The 27,468-nt window shown below is 51.2% G+C and overlaps 1 protein-coding gene across 4 annotated transcripts in view; it reads left to right on the forward strand.

Moving 5' to 3' along the window:
* ARHGAP32 (Rho GTPase activating protein 32) overlaps positions 1-26,738 on the forward strand; it is a 239,335-nt gene extending 212,597 nt beyond the window's left edge. For all 4 annotated transcript variants that reach the window (XM_036397579.2, XM_054517120.1, XM_036397580.2 and 1 more), the window contains 11 exons: positions 4,956-5,058; positions 7,736-7,880; positions 8,509-8,591; positions 10,775-10,882; positions 12,126-12,271; positions 14,207-14,408; positions 15,170-15,315; positions 16,230-16,304; positions 16,885-17,736; positions 18,380-19,248; positions 20,335-26,738. In XM_036397579.2, the coding sequence (XP_036253472.1) occupies positions 4,956-5,058; positions 7,736-7,880; positions 8,509-8,591; positions 10,775-10,882; positions 12,126-12,271; positions 14,207-14,408; positions 15,170-15,315; positions 16,230-16,304; positions 16,885-17,736; positions 18,380-19,248; positions 20,335-22,575 (4,970 nt within the window). In that variant the 3' untranslated portion in view covers positions 22,576-26,738. The remainder of the gene's footprint in view (positions 1-4,955; positions 5,059-7,735; positions 7,881-8,508; positions 8,592-10,774; positions 10,883-12,125; positions 12,272-14,206; positions 14,409-15,169; positions 15,316-16,229; positions 16,305-16,884; positions 17,737-18,379; positions 19,249-20,334) is intronic.
* The last annotated feature ends 730 nt before the right edge of the window (positions 26,739-27,468 follow it).

A 27,468-nucleotide genomic window follows, 5' to 3' on the forward strand; every position in this document is an offset into this window, starting at 1 on the left:
TTGTATTTCTCTTTGTGGTTCAAACATGAGGACAGAGATTTAGGAATAAGACAAAAGTGAGACAAGAGTCCTGAGAAGAGAGTCTTTTAAAGTTGGATGTTTTTCTGAATGTGCAGGGGCTGGTGGGGTCGCTGTGCCTGTGGAATGGCATGTGCAGGTACAGTGTTGTATGACACACAGCTCCTCGTGCAACAATAAAGAGGAAAGTCCTTAATCTCTCTCCTCTGCTGCTTCACACCTTTGTGTAACTAAGGCGGAGGGCAGAGCTTCAGAAATGAGAAGTTTAAAAGTCACAAGGCTGAAATATTACAGAGTTTTTACTTTTTTTTTAAAGGAAATATTTGGACAGTTTTTTGGAAAATGGCCTTGATGATCGTAGAGGTCTTTTCCAACCTTAATGGTTCTAAAATTGAGTTAAAATAGGAAACTATTGGAGTAAAAGCAACTGTATTTCTTGAAGAGGGGATATTCCCTGTTCGGTTTTTACATAATCCCTCATTAATGGCAAGGGAGTTGGGATTTCTGTGGCTAATTCCAGATATTTGGAAGTTGTCAGTGTTGGCCAGGCACAGAATTCCAAGTAGGGGCTCATCCTGCTGCAGTGGCACCATTTGTGCTGTGCTGGGTGTGTGTCCTCTGCTGGCTTTTCCCTTGCCTGTCCTTCCCAGATGTTCCCAAAGGCAGCCTGGACAGCCAGGGCTGAGCTTCTCCACCTGCATTTTATCTGCATGCTGATTGTTCCACTTTCTATGCTGGTGGCTCAAAACAGCCTTTAACCTTCTGTTACTCAGGTCTGGATTTCAGCGCGTGTCCCCAGTCTGCTGGCACTGCATGCTGGTTGCCACCTTTGCTGAGGCAGAGCTGGGGGCAGTCTGTTTTCCATGCTCCTGGAGGCTGAGCTCCCTTGTGGGTTTGCTATGTGTGGAATTCAGTGAGGAGCAGCAGCCCAGGTGCTCTGGGCCACTGTCCAGCCCCAAGGCCTGGCCTGTGGGACCTGCACCCCACTGCTGTATTTTGGGAAAATGCCAGTGCCAGAGGGGGGCTTGGTGGGAGGCCTCATGCCCTGGGCTGAACAAACACTTCTGGTTCCAGTAACGTGCTAAGAAAATAAAATTAAATAAAACACAACACAAACAAGCTCTCAAAGCCCAGGGAGGGAACATTACAAAATATTGAAAAAGAAAACCCCACCCATCAAGATGATAGGAAAGGAAATATGCCTCATGTGAGGATGAATCAAAATGTTTTTCAGAATTAAAACCATAGAACTTCTGCTTCCTCTTAATAGCAGAGAATTAAGCAGTTAACAAGCCCTCAGAGATGCAATAAACCTTTCAAACCAGCTGAGAGATGCTCTGGAAGGACTTGAATTAATTCCTTTGGCTGCTGTGATGATGAAATGTGCTGGGGTCCCCTTTGGTGAGGCATCCACATTTCCAGCCCTTTGCATTTTGTCTCCTGGGAGCACCTGATGTTGGAGATGTTGGGGGGAAGGAGGGAGGGGTGATTGTTTCAGAGGGAGGCGTGTGCAGTGTCCACACAGAGCTGGGTGTTCCCAGGCAGCAGCTGGCCCTGCATTTTAGCTGCCTGCAGCTGAGGCAGTGGCTGCACTGCTGGGAGGTTTTCTGGAGCTGCTGGCTGAAGACCCCACGGCTCAGAAAAGGACTAAAATCCCACTGAGGATCAGTGATTTTTGTTACTTGCCTGGCAATGTGGCACTGGGAAGGGCTGTGTGCTTGGCTAGATAAGCCAGGCACCAGTGCTGGGCTCAGAGGTTCCCTGAGCCAGTTCCCTGGATGGGGCTGCAGGAATGCACTGAGTGTCACTTGCTCCCTCCTCCTGCCTTTCCCAAAGCTCCTGGGCATTGCTGGGAGCCAGGTGCTGACCCAGGTGGGCCTTTATGGCTCTTAAAGCAAACCAGGAGTGCTATGGAGTCTGGCTGTTGTAATTGCAGGAAACCACAGTAATTAACTGCCAATAATAGAACTTTAGTGTTGCTGCTGGTGCATCCTGTGAGAGGAAATCTCCTTTGGTTCCCTGCTGAGATGAGGCTGAGGTACCTGTCTGGTTCAAATCTGGGTTGTGGTTTGGGATCTAAAAGCCAAAATCAGTTCCTGAACTGAGAAGTCCACCTGCAGAGGAGGGATTTCTGCAGCAGATGGACATGGACCCTGAAAAAGTCACAGTGTGGTGTCAGAAGCTGCTGTAGGTGTTGGTCTGGGCACACTTGACATTTGCAAAATTAAGTCTTGGCTTGTGCTGTCATCCTGGCTTCTCCTTCTGAAGGAACAGTCACTATTCCCTCCATGTGTGGCTGTACATCTCTAAAATGGGTATTAAAGGGCTGGGGCTTCAAAGGGCAGAGGGAGGTTAAACACACACCCAGTGGCCAGGTGTCATCTTTGTTCAGAAATCCGAAAAATGAAGTCACCATTCCAGCAAAGGCCCCTCAGGTACAATTTTAGCCCTACTTGAATTTCAGTCCCTTCTCCAACCCTGCAGAATTCCCCCAAAATATCCGTGGTGCTGGTATGGTATATTTAGCTTAAAGAACAGATCGTCCTGGTAACCAGCTGAGGAGATGCTTGGAACAAGCCCGCTGGGATCTTTTCAGGCTATGTTAATTACTCTCCACTGTGCCCAGGCTCTTCCATGACAAAAGAGAACTCGAGGCAGAGCATTGGTGCTGCAGCCCTGCCTTCCCTTGGGCTCCCCTGCCCTGCTCCACTGTCACTCCAGGTTTCCTGCTGGGAATGGGGCAGGCAGGCAAGTGCTGTTTATTTCTCTGCCTCTTGGTGTGTTTGCTTCTTGATTTATTTGCCTGTTTATTTATTTGCATCTTGATTTACTTATTTAGCAGGCTCTGTCATTCCAGGGAACCCCTCCTGTGGTTGCAGTATGGATCATTAATGTCTTTGGGATTTGCAGCTTTAGCAGATCTTGTCACAGCACTTCCAAGCTTGGGAAAACTCCTTTGCCCAATCCTCTGGGACTCTTGCATGCAGGAAATGCTACTGATGGGGGCTGAGCCCTGTGCAGGTCACTGGTGAGATCTGTGACCTCTGGCCCATTGTAAGGGGACAGACATGCAGGGACATCCCACGGGGTCTTGCTTCAGGTCTGTCTGGCAGTCTGGGGTTTCTTCTCCCACAGGGGACAAACACCACTGGCTGTGTCAGCACATAGAGCCCTGTCCTTGTCCTTTGCTGCACAGGATGGAGCTGTGCCACCTCTGCTGCCCTGCACAGGTCACACCTGGGCCCCACTCATCTCCCTGTGCCTTACAGTGCACACTTCAGCCCTTTCTGGCCACTGCTTGAGTAGGATAGGACTCCTTCCCTGTCCCTTTCCAGCCTTAAAAACTTCCTCCTTCAAGAGGTGTTGAATCTTTTTGAATAAAGGCTGAAGTGTTGTCCTCCAGAAGTGTTTTGAGACACTATAAGAATTTCAGGCCTCGTGTTCCACCTGCTCTGCTCGGATCTGTCCTTGTGGGTGATTGATGGACATGTCCCCAGCATGCTCTGGGTGTGTGTTCACTGGGAACCTCTTGCCTTTCCCAGCTTTCCCAGGTTCAGGGTGTGTCTGTTGGTTCCATCAGCTGTGGTCTTCTTTGGAGCTCCCTGATGCTGAGGTAGCCCAAGGCTTCACCTCCACTGGTTTTTGTTCCCCAAAAAGCAGCACTTGATTCCCAGGGCTCTTGGCTTAATTTACAAGGGCTCTGCTTCCCTCAAAGTCTGCCCTGCTCATCCCTGGTAATGTAACACTGGAGCCTGGCTGGCTCAGTTCTGTCTCTAGGTGCCTTGGAGCATCCCAGGTGCAGGGTCTAATCTGCTCCTGCTGAGCCTGTGGCTGATGTGCTGCAGGATTTACAGCTTTCACTGTGTCCTGTGCTCCAGTGTGCAGCAGACATGCCCTTATCCTGGATATCTCTGCTGATTTCCAGGGAGCCATCTGAAATGAGCCTTTCCTCCAGCTGTGAGGGTTTACTGCAGGCTGGGGAAGCAGCCTTGTGGAGGCTGGGGGGAGCATCCAAGTGCAGCAGCACTTGGGAGCACACTGCCTGGCAGATGGCATTTGCTGTGGTGTAAGGGGATTTGCCACATGACCTGCTCAGCATCGGTGTCACGTGGCACACTGATCAGACCTGGCATCTAAAGAACACCCTGAGATCAGCAGAGGAGCTGCTGCAAAAAGCTGGCTGGCAGGGGGATCCCAGCTCTTTCCATGAAGGTTTGCTGATGCTCACAGGAGCTCGATTCTGCTTTTCTCTCTGTGTTCAGGGCAGTTTTAGTGTCTTTTGTAAATCCAGTGATTTGCTGCTCCTCATGGATGGACACACAGCTCCAGCACTGGATGTGCATGAGCCTGGGAAGCCAGCTGGAAGGAATGGGGTGGTGAAGCGGCTGCAGTATTAACTTGACACCTAATTATGTCCCCTGGGCTGATTTTTCCATTCTGTCATGCCCTGCTCTGTCTGCACTTTCTGTGAGTGTGGGCTGCTGTGAAGCTCTCCATATCCAGCCATGCTCTGGCAGACATTTAAGATGAAATTATCAGTTGTAAAAGCTCTCCTGTCTGTGCCACCAAAAGTAGCATCTCCCTGATGTATATATTTCCTTAAACCAAGCAGGATAGGTTAATTCTGTATAGATTTGAAAGATAGTATTTATTCCAACTCTTCTGGAATGGGATTTCACACCACAGTTCCCATGGGAGTTGCCATGGAACCTTCACTGTCTCTGACCAGAACTGGCTTTTTATGACCTGATTGATATTCTGGCATTCCCTTGTTGAAGCAGGAACACCTCTGACCAGTTTCCACATCGACTCCTGAAGTTAAATTTCCTACAGGCTTTCTTCCCTAAGGAGGAGCTGAAGCCAGGGCCCGGGTGGGAGCAGTTAATGGCAGCTGCCAAGAGCACAGGTCTGTACTAACCGTGGCTGTTGCTGTTCAGTGCCCCAGGTCCTCAAGAGCTGCACGGAGTTCATCGAGAAGCACGGCATCGTGGATGGGATCTACCGGCTCTCCGGGATCGCCTCCAACATCCAGAAACTCCGGTAAGGGCCTGCCTGGGGGGCAGGGCACAGCCTGGCTTCCTCTGCAGATTCATCCTGCAGGAAGCTTCCCTTCAGGATAAAGTATCAGGATCCTGGTGTCACTGTGCTGCCATCTTCCATTTCTGTTCTTTCTCTCTCCAGGAGCCCTTTGGAGCAGCCAGTGTTTCTCCCTGCTGCCTTGGGCTCCTGGCTTACCAGCAGTTAAATGGGAATGTGCAGAGGTTGCGTGCCTGAGTCTGGTGGGGGGCATTGCTGTGCTGCACAGGGAAGGGCCAGGAGTGTTCTGGTTAGGAGCTGTTCCCACCACAGCAAACTTCCTTTCTTCTTTCATGAGCCTGTTGTCCTCCTGTCGTTTGGTGTAGAATGTTGTGCTGTGGAGCATTGATGTGCTGAGCGGATGGGACTCAGCAGCACTGCTCCTGGGCCCACGGCCTGGCCAAGGCAGCACAGGGCTATTTGCCATGGGCAGAGTATCTTTTTTGTACCAGCTATCCCCCAGTTCAGTGGGCAGGTTTTGAGCTGGTACAGTGACTGTTCAAACCCTTGGATGGATGGGTTTGTTCTGGTTCAGATTAATCCTGTTCCTTTATTCCCTATTTTGCCTTGTGCTGGACCATCCATATAATCTCTGCCCTAGTCCATTTTTTTCCTTTTGTGTTACCAAGACCACTTTCTCCTTCATTGTGTATCAAGGTGCTTTAAAAATGGTTTTCTAAAATTGTAATGGCACCGTTCCCTGTTGTAGTGCAGAGAATGAAGTGACAGCCTGTTTTCCAGGTTTCTGAGATGTTCCAAAAACAAAAGGAAGGGAGTACATGGCATAACTTATTGACACTGTCCTGTTCATGTAAATCCCTACAGATTTTGAGTGTTTGATGAACATAAGACACATCTTGCTGCAGTTCCCAGCTGTATAAACAGGGCATTAGGCTCATTCCAAAGCTGGGGCTGCAGTATCCTTATAAATGAATCACTGTGCTTAGATTTCCCATAGAAGATCTAGATCTCCTGGATTTAAAAGGCTTTTTGGTTGGAGAGAAGGTTAGAGAATTTATTCCCCATGGGAGATTTCCATGGGACAGATGTTGGCTCTTCAGTAGGGCAGTAGCTGCCTTTATTTGGCAGGTGGGCGAACAGCCACCGTTGATTTGGGGTGTTGATCCCTGTATCCTGGTATCCTGGCTCTTTTGTGAAGCTGTGGAGTTGTTCTTCACCTAACAAAATCTTCCTTTGGGTCAGAAGGAATAACTTGTAGCTCTGGAACCAGCCAGTGCAGACAGGAGGAGGATTGAATGTGGTGGGGCATTCCTCTCTTCCCTCCATATTCACTTCTGCAAGGGAACATTTGACAGAGTGTGAGCTTTACTCCTAGGAAAAACCACTGGAGTAGGGCAGGATATGGGCAGGGAGTTTGAGCCAGGGCTGAGTGTGTCTGTGTGGGATGGGCTGGTGCCTTCCTGGGCTTTCTGTAGAGCCAAACGCAGGAGCTGAGTTTCTGTCCTAGATGTGAGCAAGGGATGAGTCAGAAGGTGCCTGTGGAAATGGTGTGTGCTGGACACTGGGCATGTGGAAAATTGAATTCTTCCTTTCCTCCTCTGCTGTCTTCAGGGTGAGGAAGGGAGGCTGTTCACCCTCAGAAGGTGGGGACCACTCCTGCCCCTTTTCTGGTGGGAGTGAAAGGCTTCCCATGAGCAGTGTCCGTGTCCAGGGATGGAAGGAGTCCATCCTGATTCCAGGAGGGCTCAGCTACAAACACACCTGGAGCCCTGGGCATGTTCTGCTCTTCAGGCAGGGTGAGCTCAGGGGTTGTGTGACCCTCTGGGCACAACCTGCCAGCTTTGGGTAGGGGACAGGGCAGGGACAGGGATGGGCCACTTCACCCAGCCCACTCACTGTGGTTGCAGTGCTGGCAGGATGAGTCCCCATGGCTGTGAGCAGCCTAAAGACTCTGGCAGGGACCCCAAGGTTCTCCAGCTCCCAGAGCCTGACTCACAGCTCTCATCGCCCTGGAGTGTCCTGCTAATTGGAAACAGCACTTCCCAGCATATATGCCAGCAGCAAGCCAGCCCTCAGCCTTCTGAGCTCAGCTTTTATTTCATAAACATTGGTGATTGGGTTTTTTTTCTCTCTCTGAAAACCAAGGGAGTGCTATGGGGTTTTCTTCATGTGGTTCCTGGCTGTCTTCTCCCTGTAGCAGAGGCAGGCTCAGCTCACCAGCTCATCCCCCAGGAATTCCTGCACTCACTGGTTTCCATGTGCTGCTGATGGAAGTGCTGCTGGCAGGGCTTTATCACTGCCATTTCCAGGCCTTTGAAATGCAGAGGGACAGCAGCTCTCATCGTTCCTATGGGCAATCCCAGTCACAGCCCTTGGGAGTTAAACTTGTGGTCTTGGAAGATGTTCTCTGGAGACTTTGCGAAAAGCCCTGATGCAGCAAAAGGGATTGCAGCCAGTTGGTTGTAAAATTAACTGAAAATGCTTTATTAGAAAAAGGAAAAGTCTCTTTTTTGAAAAATATCCCTGCTGGCTGCCCCACAGTCGTGGGTCATGTGGTTTTGGTGACTAAGTGTTTATTTTTTCCTGTAAATCAGGAAAGCCTTGCTGTAATTTGTGCTGGGTTTGATTTCATTCCTCCTCCTCAGAACCCTTTACCCATTTCTCCGTTCTCATTTGCCAGCCACGAGTTTGACTCCGAGCAGATTCCTGACCTGACCAAGGACGTTTACATCCAGGACATCCACTGTGTGGGCTCCCTGTGCAAGCTGTACTTCCGAGAGCTCCCCAACCCCCTGCTCACCTACCAGCTCTACGAGAAGTTCTCTGTGAGTGTCAGGCAAATGTGGGGCACTTCCCCCTTCAGTGGGCCTTCAGCTGGCAGAGCAGAGAAATCCTGGAAGCTGGACCTGCCTTCCACACACTACCCTCTCTGTCTGCTCTGCCTCAGTTGGGGTTTTTAGAGCCATCAGAAGGGTGTGTCACCAGAATTGCCAGCCTGACACTGTGCTGCCCACACTCCTGATTCCACCCTGCCATTCCAGGAAGGGCTGGCAGTGCCCTGGGGTCTGAGGGACCTTTTCTGTGTCCGCTTTAAGTCACTCAGAGGTGCCTTTGTCCCCTCTGCCACACTGTGTTGGTTCCACTTGAGGGGCCACAGCAGATGGTCCCTGGCACAGCTCCCATGCTTTGCAGGAATTCCCCTCTCGTTTGCCATTTCCCAGGAATGGGATTGGAAGCAAATGCTGCTCTGAGCTGAATGTCTTCTGCAGAAATTCTCTGTGCCATTAACATGCCCCAGGTCATGACTTACTTGCCCTTCCTTACATGATCCATATGCTGCTCTGTCCCCAAGACAGAATCCCCCTACCTAAGGGGGAGAAGAGCAACAAAACCCACCTGGCTGCCAAGGCTGGGGATTTATTTGCAGCTAAATCCTTTCCTGCCTCATTCCAGGATGCTGTTTCTGCTGCTACAGATGAGGAAAGGCTGGTTAAGATCCACGATGTGATCCAGCAGCTCCCTCCTCCCCACTACAGGTGAGTGCAGCCTTTGGGGCATGGGCATTTTGTGAGAGGAATTCTGTGATTCCAGTTTCCCTCTCAAGACAGCCACACTGTGCCTCTGCATATTGAAATGGTTATGGCTGTCAAAAGTTGGTTTATATTTTAATTAGCTCCTTACTAAACACTGTCCACTAAACATGGTCTTACTTCAGGTCCTTAGAAACTCCATCTTAGGAGGGAAATAGGAGCTTGTTATGTCAGAGTAAGGAAACAGTTTTGTTGTAGCGGGGTACAATACCAGTGCTAAGAGCACTTTAAAAAAAAGTGAAATATAGCCAAAAAATTGTTCAGGCCTTCAGCCAAACTTGGTCAACTGTATTTTGTCTCCAGTTTGCCCCTCCCTGCATTAATAGTAATTAGCAAATAACAACAATGCTCTCAGAATAACTGATGTAATTAATTATATTAGTGTAATGTATTAGAGTAGCATAATATGGTGTTTAAAAATCACCAATTAAAATACTATATTCAAGCTAATTAGTAGTAATAAGAAATTGTGCTATATGGTAATGAGTCTTGACTTAGAACAACATTTTAACAGTCTTTAGTATTAAAAATTATGGCAGGGTATGGTGAAAAGGTGTCAGACAAATTGGTATTGATGATTGGCTTTAACAGCTATATAGAATACTGTATGTTAATGAGACTTTAATAGTAATAACTAGTGATGCATGGTTTGCAGCATTCACTAATTGTGAATTGTAATTGGTAGAAATAGCTAATGACAACATATGGTGGAAGTTATTTACAGATAGGCAACTATTTTAATTGGCTGGGCCAGCTCCCCTGATGTGTCCCAGTGGTTTAGGTAAGTGACCATTTGGGGTGAATGCAGGCAGTATTTGGCTATTGATGCCTAATTAGAATATTTCATTACATCATCAATTGATTTTTGTATTGTATGTTAATGTATGTTAATCTACAGGTGAAGTCAGAATTCTGGTCTGAGGGGTCAGGTGTAACACATGAGGACGGCTACTGATAACTATTTCTAGTCATTTCTGCCAATAAATGTTTTAAGTTTCAGTTACTGTGATGTGTGGTGATTAGCTGGACAATTGCAATGCTGCAATGAGTGGTATAAATAACTAATTATAAAAGTTAACTGGGATTTAACTGATGTGTTATAAACTACAACTGTGTTACTTGCTCTTCAAATAAGGTTGGCTAGTTGGTGCAACAGCTGCTGCTTCTAGTAACTAATTTCAATATTGATGTTAATTGAGGGGGTGTGGCCCTTTAAAAAACAAACTGATCTCTTTCTTTTCCTTTTCATTCACCTTTTCCCCTGAAATGATTTTTAGTTTATGGGGCTGGTTAAACTGGGTTCTGGTACGAGCAGCATGTGAGTCTCAGAGAGGGGGCACAGCCAACAGCAGGATGTGGAATGCTGTAGGTCACAGGGTGCTGCTCTCCTTTCCTGGGGTTTGCTTGGAAAAAGGAAAAAACACTTCATTTTTCTGCTGCTCAGTGATGAGAAGTTGCAGGCAGGAGGTGTCTGTTTGGTTTCCAGACAGAGCCATTTTCTTTACTTCCAATCTTGTCTATTTGTGGAATTTTGAGCCCCAAAACACCCTCTCTGTTCCATCTCCCTTCCCCCCAAAAAAGAATAGGCTGTGAGACAGACACAAGCCAGGGGCACCAGGAGGGTTCAGCAGCATTTTCACTGCCACCTCCTGCTCCCTCCTCCCTAGTATATATCAAACTTAATATACAAATCCCACCATTTTTTAGTATGAACAGAAGCCTCTGAAGTTTAACCTTCTGTCTGCCTTACCAACCCCTGAGAAACCTACAGCCAGTATTTTCATTGTTCTGGGGTGTCTAAATCAATACTCCCCCATCCCAGGATTAGCATTCCACATCCTTCCCCACACATCCCTGAGCAGCCCCTCACAGCTGTCACACACCTGCAAAGGGTTTTTCCTGGAACTGTCCTTTCCTTGAGCCTGGACCAGTCAGGAGAGACTTCCCTCAGCCCAGGCTGTGTCAGTATTGCCAAAGCCAGCTCCACGGTGGGGCTGAGGGGAATGAGTTCAGCATTCCTTTCTGGGGGCTGTCAAATCACAAGGAAATAATGAGCTGGGTTTGTGCTGTGGATCACGGCCTGGCTTTGCTCAGTGGTGCTGAACATTTGCCTCTCTCCTGTTTTCCAGGACACTGGAGTTCCTAATGAGACACTTGGCTCGTCTGGCTGATTATTGCTCCATCACAAATATGCACACAAAGAACTTGGCCATTGTGTGGGCTCCAAACCTCCTCAGGTACTTTGGGATTTTCCCATTTCAATAGAATATAAATGTTTACATTTATAAGCAACAGATACTACAGAAAATCCCAGCTTTCAGCAGCTGGAAAGAGCTCTTCCTCTCTTCACCCAGTGCACTCTTCACCTCCTGTAAAATATGGGAAATTATTCTAAGCAGGATTTAAGATTGGCTGGCAAGTTCCTGACCTCGTGATGTAAAACAGCCCCTGTGTTATCCTGTCACACACAACACAGTTCCACTGGCTGCAGTCTTGTCAGTAGTAACAAGGAAGAATTCCCTGAACCCTCTTTTAGAGGATAATTTCTCTTCTCTTGGTTAGATGAGACTGATGTGTCCTTGATCATCCAGGAGAATTTCTACAGTGGCATCACTGATTTCCCACTGCATAAGTCTCTAGAGTCTAATTTGACAGCTTTTGGCTGCAAGAATTCAAACTTACAGAAATTGACTTGGATAAATCTGTTTTGAATCTGGATGATAGGGCACTTTAATGGTGTAACTAAAAATTTTTACTTTGAAAGAAAAAAACATTATCCTCCTGCCCTTTATTGTACTGATTTCTCACCTGCTGTTGTTACCAACCTGAGAAATCTGAGTGTGCAGTTCATCATGGAATCCCAGAAGGGTTTGGGTTGGGAGGGATATTAAAGCTCATCTAGTGCCACCCCCTGCCATGGGCAGGGACACCTTCCCCAGGTTGCTCCAAGCCCTATCTGATCTGCCCTTGGACACTCCCAGTTCATGCAGGTGGGCTCCTCTTTCTGGCAATTCTCCCACAAGCAGTGGAGTGACCTCATGTTTGAGTTTGCCATGGTGAGTCCTGGAGCATTCACTCAGTAGGATCAGGTGGAGACACTCCCTGCTTGGGGGAAAATCCTCTTAGAGGCCACAGCAGGTTTATACAACGGCACTGCCTTAAACCGTGCCAGTCATGGAAATGAGTTAACAAAAAGCTCTTGATTTTGGCTGTTCAGCGTATTAACCTCAATTCAGACCTCTCCCACACTCCCTTTTCCTCCCAGCCCAGTGTTCCTCTTGCCCCATCAATAAGGCTTGAACCTGGATCTGAAGTTTGGCCATAAATCCCCACAGTCAGTGATCATTTGTGAGCGTTGCTGAGATTTAACCCCACAAGTGCCCTGAAGGCCTTTGTGGCTGAGCCCCAGGCCCTGCAGCCCCACAGGTGCCCAGGCCTCGCCCAGCAGGAGCCTCTTCCCTGTGCTGTGTCCCTCTGCAGGTCCAAGCAGATCGAGTCCGCCTGCTTCAGCGGCACGGCCGCCTTCATGGAGGTGCGGATCCAGTCGGTGGTGGTGGAGTTCATCCTGAACCACGTGGATGTGCTCTTCAGCTCCAAGCTCAGCTCCGTCATCCGCGATGGGGCAGGTGTGTCTCGGGCTGCTTCCCTCGGGCAGGAGCAGCAGCACTGCACGGCTGAGCTCCTCTGGGACATGGACATGGCTTTTAGTTTAACCTAGAGGACACATTTCTGGGTTGGGATGCCAGAACCCAGACAGAGATGGCCTGCTTTTAGAAATTGCTGTCAGTACCTTTCTTAAAAGCCACATGCCCCACAGGAATGCAGACATGAATGTTTTCTATGTTCTGCCACTGAGAAATTGCAAGGAATCATTTAAATCTTTGTCTCTCCTGCTCCCTCTCCTTTTTAAAACCATCTTTTCTGCTGCTCCTGCATACTTACCCATTGGAGCTAAGTCTGTCTGCCCTCATCCCTACCTTAGAACACAAATAGAACAAGCTGGTGTAAAGCAGTCTCTCTGCATTCAGTCATGTTGAGGCTAAGAAACTGAAATCTTGCACTTGCTCAGGCTGATGTTGCTTTAGGATGAGGAATGAAGCTGAAGCACCTGATATGTCATCCAGCCTTGGAGCCTACAAATTCCCTTGAGTAGCTGAGACCATGTTATCTTTTCCATTGAGAAGGAGCAGAGCTGCACCAGGAGGAAAGTTTCTCTCTGTGTTAGTATGGCTGCCACAAGCTCTTCCTGCTCCTAAGCAGCATTAAGGCTGCACCATCTGCCTTGATAACCTGCCTGTGCCTGAAACATGCGCAGCTGCTGCAGTTAGCACCACCTGGGGACTGCAGAGAGCTGTGTTTCCACTGTATTTGGTGCTCCCTTCTTTTAAACAAACCCTACATCTGCTTAGGCTGGCAGAGTTGATCCAAGTCCAGCTTTTTCTCCTACTGTAGTGCAGTTCTAAGTCCATGGAAGCCAGAGGTTAGCTTGGCTGAGCAGTGCCAGCCCCAGCAGGCTGACTTTGCCAGGGGAAGGAAGATAAGCATGCTCAGAATCCCAGCCAGATGATTATCCAGGCTTAGAATGGCCCATGTAAATTCAGCTAATTGTTTAATGACTTGGTCATTTGCATTCAGTGGCTTTGACACAGACCTGGCAGGGAGCAGGGTCAGGCTGTTGGGTTGGCTAAGTGCAGGAGTTCTGCATTCCAGAACGGCTTCCTGGGAGCCTCTGGGTGTCAGCACAGCTCCTGCACCCACTGGTGAGAGGGGGAAATGGTGCTGCCAAACCTGTTTTAACCCAAACTTGACCCAGGACAGCTGAGTGATGTTTACAGCTCCTACACCCCCCCCACAGACTCTGCATCCTTCACACAGAGCTGTGCTGCTCCAGGGACAGCCATTCAACTGGACCAAGCAGGATATTCTGCACTCATACAACTCCCCCAAAGCCTGAACTCACCTGGGAATCACCCTAGAAACACCTGTACAGGAGGCAATGGCAGACACAGGAGAGCTGCTCCTACAACAGACTCCCCGTAATCTCTCCACTGAAGCTGTCAGCAGCAGGAGGCAGCAGCAGCTGCTTTCAGATTTTGCACATTCATCACCAAAACCAGGCACAAGCTCTAAAGGCCACAGGCAGGCCACACAGCAGATTCTGTTTGCTGTGTCCAGGTTTACTTTGGCTCGTAGCAACTTCAGTCACACGTGGCATTTCCTGCTACACCGAGGTGAAATCTGGGAATGACCCAGACAGGCTTTATACAGAGGAAAAACATAATTTTCTTTACAGGCTCTTGCATACAGATGAAGGAAAGTGTGTCACAAAGGTTTCCATCCTACCTGCTTGCCTCTGCTTTTTTTTTTAATACACTAAGCCATCATTCTTTTAGTCATCAACATATCTGTGACATTGTGATCACATTTTGTCCACATCTTTCAATGGCTGGGATAACAAAGGTTCAGAAAAACACAGCACCTCCCTAGACACACAGAGCTGAGCTTTGATCTCTGCACTGCCTTTGCTGACTCTCCCTGTTGCCTGTGGTTTTCCCTTGCAGGGCACAGCTCTTTATCCCGGCCCAAGTCTCTGCTGGTGTCCTCCCCCTCCACGAAGCTGCTCACGCTGGAGGAGGCTCAGGCACGGACACAGGCCCAGATCAACTCTCCCATCGTGGCAGACAGCAAGTACATCGAAGTGGGAGAAGGCCCAGCAGCTTTGCAGGGGAAATTCCACACAGTCATTGACTTCCCATCTGAAAGGTAGAGACAGGTTTCCTCTCCAGCGTGTGTCGTAACGGTGTTATTTTGAATACAGCAGGAATTTGCTTATACTGACTTGAGACTTGTTATATATGTAAATATTGTGGCCAGTTTTCCACCTGCTTTTGACTCTGGGAGGATTCAGCTCGTATCAGTGGTGTTGGTTTAGCCAAATAATTTGTGCTCCACTCCCTCTTGTTTTCACCAGGGATATCATTTAATGTATAAATCCATGTTGTCTGTGATGCAGAGATGCCTGGACCAGTCACACACAGAAATGTAAACAGGGTGAACACCTGCAGATATTGGGGTTTTCCAGGACTAAGTGCTCTTCACAAATCCAGGTTCCCTTGAAATGGAGCAGTTGGACAGGCTCAAGGACACTGGAAATTAATATGGTAGTGGAGGAGACTAAGGTGGTTTTAAAGCAGGAGTGAGAGATGCTTTTGAACACCTTTATGGCTGCCCAGCTTCCCAGAGAACTGGGGCTTCTTCCAGAAAATTCATCCCTTGGCTGCTGGACTGGACAAGGAAGAGCCTTTCCTCACCTGCACTGCAGCTGCTTTGTGGAGTTTGAGGGAATTTACACAGCAAGACTTTAGGGCTGAGCTGGAAGAAAGAAAACATCCTCAGCTGGGAAAAGAGGGAGGTTCCAAGCAGAAACCTGGAGTTACTGAGCAGAAAGCAGAGTGCTGATAACAAGCAGCCAGGATTGAGCTGCAGCCCACCCTCCATCCATGTGTTCCATTTTCTCTCCCCAGGAAAAGGCCTCCCAGCAAGATGAAGAAGTCTCCAGTGGGGAGCTGGCGTTCCTTCTTCAACCTGGGAAAATCCTCCTCCGTGTCCAAGCGCAAACTGCAGCGCAACCCCAGCGAGCCCTCGGAAATGAAAGCCATAGCCCTGGCAGGTGAGGCCCCCTTCCAAAACCCGAGGTTGTCAGCAGTGCAGAGTGATGTTTCCAGTGGGCTTTTATCTCCTTCTAGCGTCCAAGCCGTGCATGACACCTCCAGTAGCTCTTCTTTCCAATGGATCTCGGGCAGCTCTGGAGCCTGCCAGGGCTCATAGCTCTGTGCTTCGCTTGGAACAGCTTTGGAAAGATAAAATGTGGCTGCTGCTATCACAAGTCACAGGATAATTCCTTCTGACACTTTCATTATGAAATGAGAATACAGTTCTCATTCCCGTTGCTGCTCTCAGAAGAAGAGGGAAAGGCACCTTCCCACAAACACATTCCCTCCAAAAGCTGTACCAGAGTACCCAGAGAAGGCAGCCAACAACCGTTTGTAGTCACAGCCAGCATATGTAGGTGGAATTCTCAACCTTTTCCATATATAATTTTCTGTTTCTTTCCAAACTTAAAAATAGCAACGACATGTTTTTGCAGTAAAACACATCACAAATCCCAAAATATGGGCCTGGGAGAACTTCTATCCCCTCATCTCCGAAGGTCGATCTTTAAATTCTTACCCTCACAGCCTTCACACTCTGCTTATGATGCCCTTCAGGACTGTCTCCTCAGAGACTGAAATTATACTTGTTTGGTGCCCATAAAACAGGGTCTGTAAATGTTCCTTCCTTCCCCCTTTTTGAGGGGTTTTACTTGTGGGAAATTGTTTCCCATCCTGTCACCTGCAGCAGTCATCGCTTGGGTTGGTCACTGTTTCCCGGTAAGATGAGAATCAGAAACCCACCTTCAAAACAAGATTACTCTCCGGACAGTGATGTTGGTGCTAGAAATGCATTTGTGTTTTTCCTGCCACCGTTACCCAGCTAAATGGAAACCCCTTCCCTAACTGATCCCTGTGTGGTTCCTTCCTTCAGGAGGACGAGGAGACAGCGGGACGCTCCGCTCGGCCAAGAGCGAGGAGTCCCTCACCTCCCTGCATGCTGTGGATGGTAAGGCAAAATCCTACCTGCACTTCCAAGAAATGGGCATTAAGGGAGGCACTTTGACATCTCTGGCTGTAGATATTTAACAGGGCAGGTTTTCCACTGCTCCAGGGGAAGCTGAACTTGCTAAGTAATGAAGCAGCTTTCTGCTCCCAGCACAGATGAGTCTTACAGAAATGCTCTTCACAGCTTTTCCTGCTTTTAAGGTTTAAAAAAGCAAACCTCTTGCTCTGGTGTAGTTGACGCTGCTTATGTTCATTCCTTGGCTCCTCCCCTTGCTATTTCAAGGTTGACATAACAGCATTGTGGAGGAAAGTGCTCTCTGAGAAAGGCCTTCAGCACATTCAAAGTGTCTTTACTTGTGCTCACAGCTTAGTTCACACTAAATCATGCCTGGCAAGTGCTGTAACAGAGTTTAAGCAAATGGAATAAGCAGTCACTGCCAGCGATGTTACTTTGTGTGCAGAGATTACCAGGGGAGCCTCTCGCTGCCTTAGGACTGCTCTGACCACCCCCACCCCCGACTGGGCCTGGCCTCCTGGGCAGGAGGTCTTGTCACTGACCCATGGTGTCTCCTCACTTCCAGGTGAATCCAAACTGTTCCGGCCCAGAAGGCCCAGGTCCAGCAGCGATGCCCTGTCTGCCTCCTTCAACGGGGAGCTCCTGGGGAACATGAACCGCTGCAACTCCTATGACAACCTCCCCCATGACGACAGCGACGGGGACGAGGGGCTCATCCACGTCCCTGCCCTCATCTCTCCCCGCTCCTCGGAGGACGTGGACCTCAGCCCGCCGGACATCGGCGTCGCCAGCCTGGACTTCGACCCCATGTCCTTCCAGTGCAGCCCCCCCCAGGCAGAGTCCGAGTGCCTGGACAGCAGCACCTCCCTGCTGGAGTCCGTGGATACCAATAAGGAGAAGCCAAGCCTGCTCAAGAAGGATTTAGAATCAGGCAGCCAGTCCCAGACCCCAGGCAGTGCCACAAGCTCTGAGCCAGTGTCCCCTTTCCAGGAGAAGATGAGTCCCTTCTTTACGCTGGACCTGAGCCCCACGGAAGAGCAGGCCTGCAAACCCCTCAGCTTCTCACCCAAGACAGCCCGAAAGCCCATCAAATCTCCACCACTGAGCACAGAACCAATGTCCTTTGTGCTACCCAGCCGTGTGCCAGAGGCCATGGGAGGAGTGCCCAGCACATCCAGGAACTCCTCTGCTTCCAGCTGGAGCAAAGAGATTGGCATCACTGAGATCACAAACAGGTCCCCAACCCAGATGTCCTTGCCCCTGAAAAACAGTGAAACAGGAACAGGGGAAGGAGCCCACCAAGAGCTGCAGCATCCCCAGCTAGTGACTGCTTGCAAAGCAGAGTTGCCAGAAGAAGGGGAGAGAGCCATGCCAAGCAGTCAGAATAAGACTGTACCCAGTGGACACACCCAGCCAGGTACAGTGCATTTTCCTCCATTCTTTCTTTAAGTTCCAAAGGGGAGCTGCTCTCAGAACCGTCCTCCTCTGCGTGCCTTTAGGAGAGGGGATTGCCCGTCAGTTCTGGTCACGAGTGTCTTGCAGGGCTGTGCAGATCAGTAAAGTCTTAACCTCTGCCTTCTCCCTACATCACACAAATCTCGGATAATTTCCATAATGCTTTATATTCCGCTTTTTTTTTTCCCCATCCTCTCATACGTGAAAATCTCTAGCATGTCCTTCTCAATCATTTCAGCCAATAGACCATCTAAGACTTTTCCTTTTTTTAAATTAAAAATCTGCCAACACTCGAAGAAGGGACCTTTCCGCCTAAAACCTTATGATCAAAATTGTGTAAGGGTATCTCTCATTCTCTGCTACCTCCTTCCTACCTCTAGAAATGCAAGAGGAGCCTTTAGACAATCTCTTGGGTTTTTTCCTCTTTGTGATGAACTGCTGTGCTGTCGAGCAGCGTTTGCCTGTGAGACACAAGTGTTTCACATCAGAAGGAGCTGCCACTGTGAAAGTGTGGAGAGCATCTATTTTTTTATAATAGTCGTTAAGGTCACTCTCCTTATTGGGTAACATAAAATCACTCTCTCTCTCAATTTTCCCCCCATTAGGAGCAGTTGCCCTCGACTCCCCCCAGGATCCTGTTCCCGTCAGTTCTGTGTCTCTTATCCCTCCTCCTCCTCCGAAAAACGCAGCGCGCATGCTGGCCCTAGCGTTAGCCGAGTCCGCGCAGCAAGCATCCGCCCAGTCCCACAAAAGGCCAGGAGATGCTCATGCTGAAAGCACAAATTATGGAGAGGCTGAAGCTGGCACAGCTCTAGAAAAGCTCCATCTCTCTGCGGGCGCTCCCGACAAGCTCCACCTGTTCACTGCTCTGCCCGAGAACCGCCTGCACTTCCAGCCCGGGGCACCTTTAGAGCAGGACTGCCAAGGCACGGCCGGGGAGCAGAACCACCCGCCCGGCGCACCTGGAGGCCAAGAGCCCCCGCCTCTCCACACGGGCATGCCTGGGGACACGCCTGGCAGCAGGGATGCGGAGCAGGAGCAGTCCAGCTTCCACCTCAGCAGAGCGGGGGACAAGGAGGCCTTCCCGGCCCACGTGGGGGACTGGGAGCATGCGGCCCTGCACGGCCCAGGGACACTGCCGGAGCGGGAGCTGCCCGGCACGGAGCTGGCTGTGGAACAGCCCCACCTGCGCGCGGGCCTGGCTGGGGACAAGCTGCACGCTCCCTGCACGGCCGAGGACAAGCTGCAGTCTCCCTCCGTGGGTCCTGCTGGGGACAAGGGCGCCCCGGCCGCGGTGCCGTACCTGAGCACCCTCCCGGGCACAGAGCCCCGTGCCCCGCCCGGGGCCGCCCCCCAGGCAGATGTCACCGTCCCGCCCGCGCCGCGTGCGGCCGCGGCCCCGGCACAGAGACAGGAGCACCAGGCAGCCGTGGGACAGGTGCCAGCGGCCAAAGCACCCAGCGGCTCTGGGCAGGTACGTGCTGCTCCCTGCACAGCTCCTCTGAAATGCTGAGCACTGGGAATGTTGGTCCAAATCCAAATGGCAAGGGGGGGGAATTGCAGGAAACTGGGAGTGATGTGGGTATGACACAGACACAGCCTTGCAGGAAATCCTGTGCTGCTTTCCTAAGGGAGCATCCCGTAGGAGAATGCCCACTCTCCTTGGTTTTAAGGAAGAAGTATTTGCAGGGGCAGGTGACAGAGGGATTGATAGTTCAGAATGCTCAGAAAGAAGAATTTTTGCATCCTCTGAAAGGGTCCTCTTCCAGCATCCTGCTTAGGTTCTTGTCCAGTCAGCGAAAGGATGAGAGGACGCAGTTTTAAACTGCACCAGGAGAGGTTTAGGTTGGGCCACAGGAAGAATTTCTTCACAAAAGGGTGAGTAGGTGCTGGAAGGGGCTGCCCAGGGAGCTAGTGGAGTCTCCATCACTGGAGGTGTCCAAGGAGCAACTGGACATGGCACTTAGTGCTCTGGGCTGGTGACAAGGGGGAGATTGATCTCAGGTAGGACTCCATGGTCTCAGAGGTCTTTTCCAAACTCCGTGATTCTGTGATTCTGTTAAACAAAGCAGGTCAGATTGCTTGTGCAGGATTGAAAAATTTCCATCAGAAATCTAAAGCCCGCAGCCCATGAAACACGCCTGGCTGCAGCCCATCCTAAGCCCTGCAGCCACATTTAAGTCAGGAATTTCTACTTTACTGCACTTCTTGATCTGCTCACCAGGGCCTGAGGAGGTTGAATCCAGGAACATTTTCATTAACATCAGACTTTTAAAAGCAGACCACCTAAGGAAACACTGAGGGTAATGCGTGAGTCACCTCCTCCCTTCCTCTGGTTTGGCATTTGCAGAACCCACCAGTTGTGATGGGTCCCTAAAAACTGCCAGTGGCATCATGCTGAGAGAGGGAACCTACATGTCTGTCAGTCCCCAGCAAACAGAAACCAGGCACAGATACGCTGGAATGGAGCTGATCTGTACAAGTGTCTGGGATGTTCTAACTACAGAACAGCAGAGAAAAAGCTGCTTGTCCCTAACGTTGTCTGCTTTCTTCCCTGCAGATGTGGAGCACAGCTACACCTGAAAAGCCTCTGGAGCCCACGCCAGGCTTTGTCTCCGAGAACAGTTCCAGTGCCCGTGGCTCCTCTTCCATGCCTGCAGGCCACCAGAGCCACTTGGAAAAGCCTCGGGAGAGCACGAGGGCTCCCCCTCTCCACCTGCGCTCCGAGTCAGTCCCTGCCCCCTCCTCCTACAGCTTCACCCCGCCCGTGCCACCTGTGAGGACACTGGAGAGCAAGATCGCCGCGGCCATGCACTCCAACAACACGGACACCATCAACAACTCCAACTACCACTCCTTCCTGGCCTCCTCCATGCTGGCATCCTCCGTGGAGGAGGCGCTGCTGCCGCCACCACCGCCGCCTCCTCCCAAGCACTCGTCCCTGCCGCCGGTGTATGTGCCGCACCCCAAGGCAGAGAGCCTCCCCGAGCCCGTGGGGCCTGACAGCTACCTGCACACCAAGCACCAGTACCGGCCCGAGAGCGTCCCTGCCCACGGCTACCACGGCAAGGCCGAGCAGCACCAGCCCTACCCGCCCCGCCCGGAGCCGCCCGTCACCGCAGGCGCGCGCTACGGCTCCTACGGCACGCAGGGCAAGGGCTCTGCCACGGGCCTGCACCCCAAGCCCCGCAGCCGCACCGACTTCGTGTCCTCCGTGAGCTCCACGGGGCTGCGGGGCACCGGCTATGCCGAGGAGGCGCCCCCGTACCCCACCATCCGCAGGGTGCAGTCGCTGCACGTGCCCGGCCCGGCCGCCGCCGCCGCCATCCGCTCCGTGCCCATCTCCCGCACGGAGGTGCCCCCGGACGACGAGCCCGTGTACTGCCCGCGACCCCTGTACCAGTACAAGCCGTATCAGCCCCACTCCGACTACCACGTCACGCAGCTCCAGCCTTACTTTGAGAACGGGCGGGTCCATTATCGCTACAGTCCCTACTCCAGCTCCTCCAGCTCCCCTTTCTACACCGCAGCCGACGCGAGTTTCTATGACCTGGATCCCTACAGCACCGTGCGGGTCCGGCCCTTCCACGGCCTGCCCAGCCGCGAGTTTGGCCCCTACGTGTCCCGGCTGCAGGGCAAGGGGCTGTACCGCTACCCCAGCCTGGCCGCCTACCCCCGGGCAGGGCTCATCAACCACCTGGGCAAAGAGCACAGCTTCGTGAGCAGGGACGTGCCCCCCGCCCCGGACATCAAGCACATGTACATGTCCTGGGACCTGGAGGACATGGAGAAGTACCGCATGCAGTCCATCCGCCGCGAGAGCCGCACGCGCCAGAAGGTCAAAGGGCCCCTCATGTCCCAGTACGACAACGTGGCCCCGCTGCTGCAGGACGAGCTGGGGGGCTTGGATGCCGTCCACCTGCGCAGCAAATCGGATCCTGGCAAGAGCGGCCTGCTGACGGTGGCAGAAGGGAAGGAGGGCAGGTACCCAGCCAAGGCGGCCACGCCCGAAGGGGACGAGCGTTACTACGGGCAGCACGCGGAGCCTGAGCTGGACCGAGCCCTCTATCACGCCGGGGGCTACGGGAACGGGCAGCCCGAGAAGCCGTCCTTGCCCCAGAAGCAGAGCAGCATCCGGAACAGGAAGATGCACGAACCAGGCAGCAGCAGCGGCGAGCACAGGACGTATTTGCAGCAGGAAGCCAACCATAGGCAGCCTTCTGAACCCAAAAATGGGCCCCCTTACCCTGAGTACAGGCCCAAGGGTGGCCCGGAGCCCTCTGAGCCCATGGGCTACCAGCACTCGGGCAGCAAGTACATCCCAGCCAGCCAGGAGACCCTGAGGCTGAACCACAAGGAGGGGAGGCTGGCAGAGGACAGGCCAGACCTGGAGAGGCCCCGAGGCAGAGCGTCCATGGAGAAGCACTCCAGAGACTGCTACAAGGAGGAGGAACACGCCGCCCCTCCCGTGGCACCGCCACCCAAGCCCGAGCGGAGCCACAGCCTCCGGATGCGGGAGCACCCCGAGCCCATGGAGAGGGACTCTGCCCTGCTGTACCCCTACCAAACCCTGGGCAAGCGCCAAAGCACGATGACTGTGGTGTCCCAGTACGATAACCTGGAGGATTACCATACCCTGCCTCAGCACCAAAGAGGGGGCTATGCTGGAGCAGGGGGCTTTGTGCCCCCTGGCTTCCCCCACGTGCACAGCAGAACTTACGCCACGGCGCTGGGGCAGGGAGCCTTCCTCCCCACAGAGCTGTGTCTGCAGAGGCCCGAGACAGAGGTGCACGTTGAGTGAGCTCTGGGGGGGACGAGGGATAGAGTCTAAGCAGCCTCTGCTGGACAGTGGACTGTTTTATTTTTTCAGTGACAGTAAAAAACTCCCTGACCCTGCCCAAGTGAGCAAAGCAAAGCCCCCTCAGCCCTCCCCTGGCCCCCACTCACTGTTTTTATGTAGTAGAGCTATAGATTTTCATGTAGTTTTGAGTCACCTGGGAGGACAGGGCAGGCTGTTGGCACAGAGGTGTTGCCAGAGGCCAAGCAGGGCTGACACAGATGCTGTTGGGACAGGGAGGGAAGGAGTTTTCCCTTCCCAGAAGTGACACTGGCTGCTCCTCCCCACGCCCAGGGTCCCATGTATGATGGGCTGTGCACAATGGACCGTGCCTGCAGCTCCATCCTGCTGCAAACTGCCCATCCCAGGCTGGCTCCCAGGAAAGGGCCGTGGAGGATCCTCGGAGTTACACAGAGAGAGTGGGGCTGGGCAGGGCTCCCCAGGGATCCTCTCCTTGCTGAGGCCCTGCCTCTCCTGTGGCTGCACCCACTGCAGCTGCTCTGAGCTGGGTGGGGGCCTGTTTTGATTTCAAGCCCAAGGAATAGGCTCTGAAGCCAGCTCAGAACACAACACACTCGTTACATTTCTTCCTTATTAACAAGCTGCTTCTGCCTACAAGAAGTCCATTTCCTTCACATTTCTCTGTTGTAAGCAGAGGCCAGCTGCAGGAGCCATGTAGGACAGGTTTGCATTTCTCACACCAAAAGAAATAAACCACTAAACTACACCAAACCCGACCCCCAGAGCTGGGAACAGCACACCCATTCCATGCCAGTCCTTCCTCTTTGCTGCAAGGTTATCTGTGGCCCAGATAAGCTCATTCCATCCTGTGGCTGGCAAGACTCTTGTCATCTCACTGCAAAAAATACTAAAAAAATAGATTTAAAAAAAGTCTATAGGATTATGTAAATCAGAGCCCTCCTTGCCTGTGTGTGGCAAGATGTCTGCGTGAGCAGCTGCCCTGGGCCAGGTCCTGCAGCAATTCCATCAGGGAATGCTCCTGCTGAGCTTAAGCTGGAGGTCTCCAGACTCTCTGCAGCCTCAGAGTTCCTTGCTAGGCAGAGATCCCTGTGGAGTTGTGGCACACAGGGAGCAGTGATGTGCCCAGGTGCAGTTCCTCCAGGACTCAGTGAGTAGGAACAGAAGGCCAGTGCACTCTAAAATACACCAAAAACGGTGTTCAAGCTGTTGAAAAGCTTTGATATTGTAAAAACAGCCTGGCAGCCCCTCATGCTGCCTCTCAGACTCCCCAGGACTCACACCCCCTGTACAAATAAAGCACATCCATTCCATTAGGTAGGGCTTGCAAGCAATACTTGAGATTTAGCAGTTTTTAAATGTTCACTGATAAATTCCAAGGCCATTCCTGTTCCGTGTGGTTGAAGAACTTCTCTACCTGTTTCAAATCTCTAATCTTTTATTAAAAACCTGGAAGTCCTGCAGTTAGCACACAGATGCTTAGGTGGGGCTTTTTGAACAAAAAGTTTCATGGCTATTTTGGGACTTTTAAATCCTAAGGAAAGCCTGCTTCTAGTTGCTGACTACTCTGTAGCTTTTTGCTTCCTTTAACCTTGGAGCCTTGTCTGGGGCTGTTTCAGTAACTACCTTCTGGTTATATTTTATTGTGCAATGCTGGTGTTTTAAGCATTTTGTTTAGAAGAGTTCTCACATGTTACGGAACGAAATCTGACAGTAAGAAAAAAAGAAGAAAGAAAAAGAGAAAAAAGCAGCACTGTGATCCAGGTTACCACAATCTCCTCATGAAGAATTCCCAGGTAGAGGGGTTGGGGTTTTTGGTGAGGGAATGCTTTTTGTAGTGTTTTCTTTTAAGGAAAACTGACAGAACTGCACAGAAAGGGACCACTGGGTGAGCCACCCTGTCTCCACTGGCAGTAACTCCCAGGCAAGGCTGAGCTGCCCTGGTTCCTCGGGAGCCAGGCTGGATTATCTGTGCTCCCCAGCAGAGCTGTGTTGTGCCAGGACCAGCCTCAGCCCCTGGCTACCTGCCAGGTCTCCAGTTGAAGCAGGGATAAGTGTTTGGTTCAGGCTATTTGGGATTCAGGTAAAGAGAGCTGCAGGTCCAACCTCTCTCTCCGTGAAAGCCTTAACTCCCCCCTGCCCCGCAGCCTCCGCCTCCCTCTGCCTGGGCCTTACGTCAGCCAGGACTATCCTGCCACTGCGAGGGGCTGCTCCCAGCTCCTGTTCATTGTAAACGCCTCTGGATTTTCCTGCTTGAAGCCACTGTCTCCCTGTAGAGCCCAAGTGCCATCCCTGACAGCCTCTGCTCCTCAGTGCTGTGCTGCTCTCCCTGCATTGTGTGAAGTGCCAGGTGCAAAGCTCATCCCATTGGAAACAAACCCTTCAGCACCTTTCCCGAAGGGCTTCTGGAAGTGCATACCTGTACCCTAGCCCAGAGGGCCGCTGCAAACAGCCTTTTGGGAATGAGAGGAAGAAGACAGCAGAGCCAGCAGAGAGAGCAGAAACTCTCAGCCACCTCCCCCTTGGTGCGCAGCCACAGCCAGGTGTGCTCCGAGGGTGGAAGCTCTCCAAGAACCCAAACTCATGTCCAGCACTGCTGAGCCACAGTACAGAATTTAAAAAGGTGAAGGCACCAGCTTTTCCCAGGTAACACAGACCAAAACCTTTCCGTTATTGTTTCGCCTGCCCACAGCTTCAGCAGCATCCTGCATGACCCTGCCCTGCCAAGCCATACAGTGAACTATGCAGTCCTGCTCCTGCTCTGGGCTCAGTCTGCTGGTCCTACAGAGAGTTTTACATCCTCATTAACCCCAAAATTCATATGTGAGGTTGGAAAGGGTGTCATGCATCAGAACAAGGCAGGCAGGTGACACCAGGAGTCTTAGGTGGGTGAGCTGGAGGACGGTGACAGCCCAGTCCTGTGTCCCAGAGTGGAGAGAGCAGGGGGACAGCAACGCTAATAATCCTCTAATCCAAGTGCAGTTGTGCTTGGGCTCAGTAATTCTTGCTTGACCACATCCCCACGAGGTGACAGCAGCTCTGTTCCTCAGCAGTTCCTCACATGGACTCTATTGCATCTAGAGCTGCCACTCCCTCTGTTTCCAGAAGAGGGTCTCCCAGTGCATGCAGGAATGAGGCTCCAGGAGTGTGCTCCAGCTCTGGATTTTCACCTCTGCTTTGGAGCAGGACGTGACCCGCAGGAGCCCTTCCTTGGGAAGGGGAGTGCAGTCATAGGTGAGTAATGAGGACTTGGCCCCTATGAAGTCTTAAGTAAAGCATTAATTTCTGATTTTTGCAGAGTCTTATCAGGTGATATCTATATGCATCTCTGAGAACACCCCCACAACTTTGTGCCTATGTCTTTGCAGTGATCCCCCGCCCCTGCTCCCCGCTGGGGGATCAGTGAGCATTGCACAGTGGTAGTAAGTTGCTACACAAAACCAAAACCGACTTGAAAACGTTCTGGTCCTCTTTGACCCCAGAAGGGATAGAACCTCAAGTGTGCTCTGCCATCCCCCGTGCTGGTGACAGGGCATTGACTCAAGTGGTGTGTTAAATGTCAGGAAATCCGGGTGAGAAGTTGTTTTCCCTCCTTTCGTTGTGGCGGCTTAGGCACGTTCCTGTTCCCCGAGCCCAGATCCCTGTGAAAGGCATGGTGTGGTGTGAGCAAGCACCACATTCCTCCTGTGTGCACAGCCCTGCCTTGTCCAGCTGGGGGGAGGGAGGGGGACAAAAGGGTTGTTTTGCCGTTCATTTTCCTGCTGTAGAAGACTTGATTTTTCTTTCCCTGAGCCGCATGAGAGAAACATCCCAGAAAGTCTTGGGTTACCTTTGGAGTTCCCTTCACTTTAATTTATAGAGTGTCTTTTTTTGTGAACTGGTGTAAAATGTATATGCTGACAAGCTCATGTATTTTTATGTAAATATTTTTTGTGGTTCCCCACTTGCCCTTCTCTGTAAATATTTAGAATTCTCATATTCTTCTCCTTGTATGATGCAGATGTGGTTTTGTTTCTGTTTTTTATTTGTACTGTAATGCAACAATCCAGACTGAGGTGTCTTGTGGTATTAAACAAAAGCAACAGTCCCACTGAGCTCACACTCAGATGTGCAACTTGACAGCATTAATCAAGCCAGGTTAAAAACTACTCAGGTGTGCCTGTGTGTATTTTTTCCTCTCTGCCTCGTTAATTAACAGCGTACTTAAAAAACAAAACAGGAAGAGCCAGCTTGGGGCCGTGCCTTGGAGGGAGGGATGCTGGCAGGCAGCTAAGGATGAAGGAGGTGACTTTGAATTCCCATGCCAAGGCTCGGGCTTATCTGTGCCATTCCACCTGTGCCCATTGCTGCTTCCTAACAATAAATAAACCTGCCTGGGCTGTTCGAGTGTCCCCTTCCTCTCACCCAGCACGACAGCACAAGCAGAAACAGCCTGGCCCTGGCAGTGAAGGCACAGGGCAGATGAAGTCAGGACAAACAGATGGCACAGGCCACCTCCGAATTGGCTGGGAGGGATTCTGGGCACCACAGTAATACTGCTCATAGTTAATTAATAGCAAAAAGATGATTAAAGGAAGCGAATTTCAAACATTTTTAACACTCTAAGAAGGATCTCTCACAGTTTTTTCATCCAGTAAATAATACTGAGTTTAGACCTGCTGCCAGAAATAAGAGCAGCCTGATCCTTGTCTGAATGGAGAACAGGTGACCCCACTGCTCATGGACCTGTGGGGTGGCTCCTGCTGTGCAGTCCAGCTCTGCCCAGAGGCTTTGTGTGACTGCAGAGGGGCTGCATCAGGGCCTTTAGAAATCTTTGCCTCATCTGCTCTCAAATCCTCACTTCAGTCCAGATCTGCTTATTAATGCATTAATGCACAT

The sequence above is a fragment of the Molothrus ater genome, chromosome 22 (assembly GCF_012460135.2).
Source record: "Molothrus ater isolate BHLD 08-10-18 breed brown headed cowbird chromosome 22, BPBGC_Mater_1.1, whole genome shotgun sequence".
In the NCBI taxonomy this organism is placed as follows: domain Eukaryota; kingdom Metazoa; phylum Chordata; class Aves; order Passeriformes; family Icteridae; genus Molothrus; species Molothrus ater.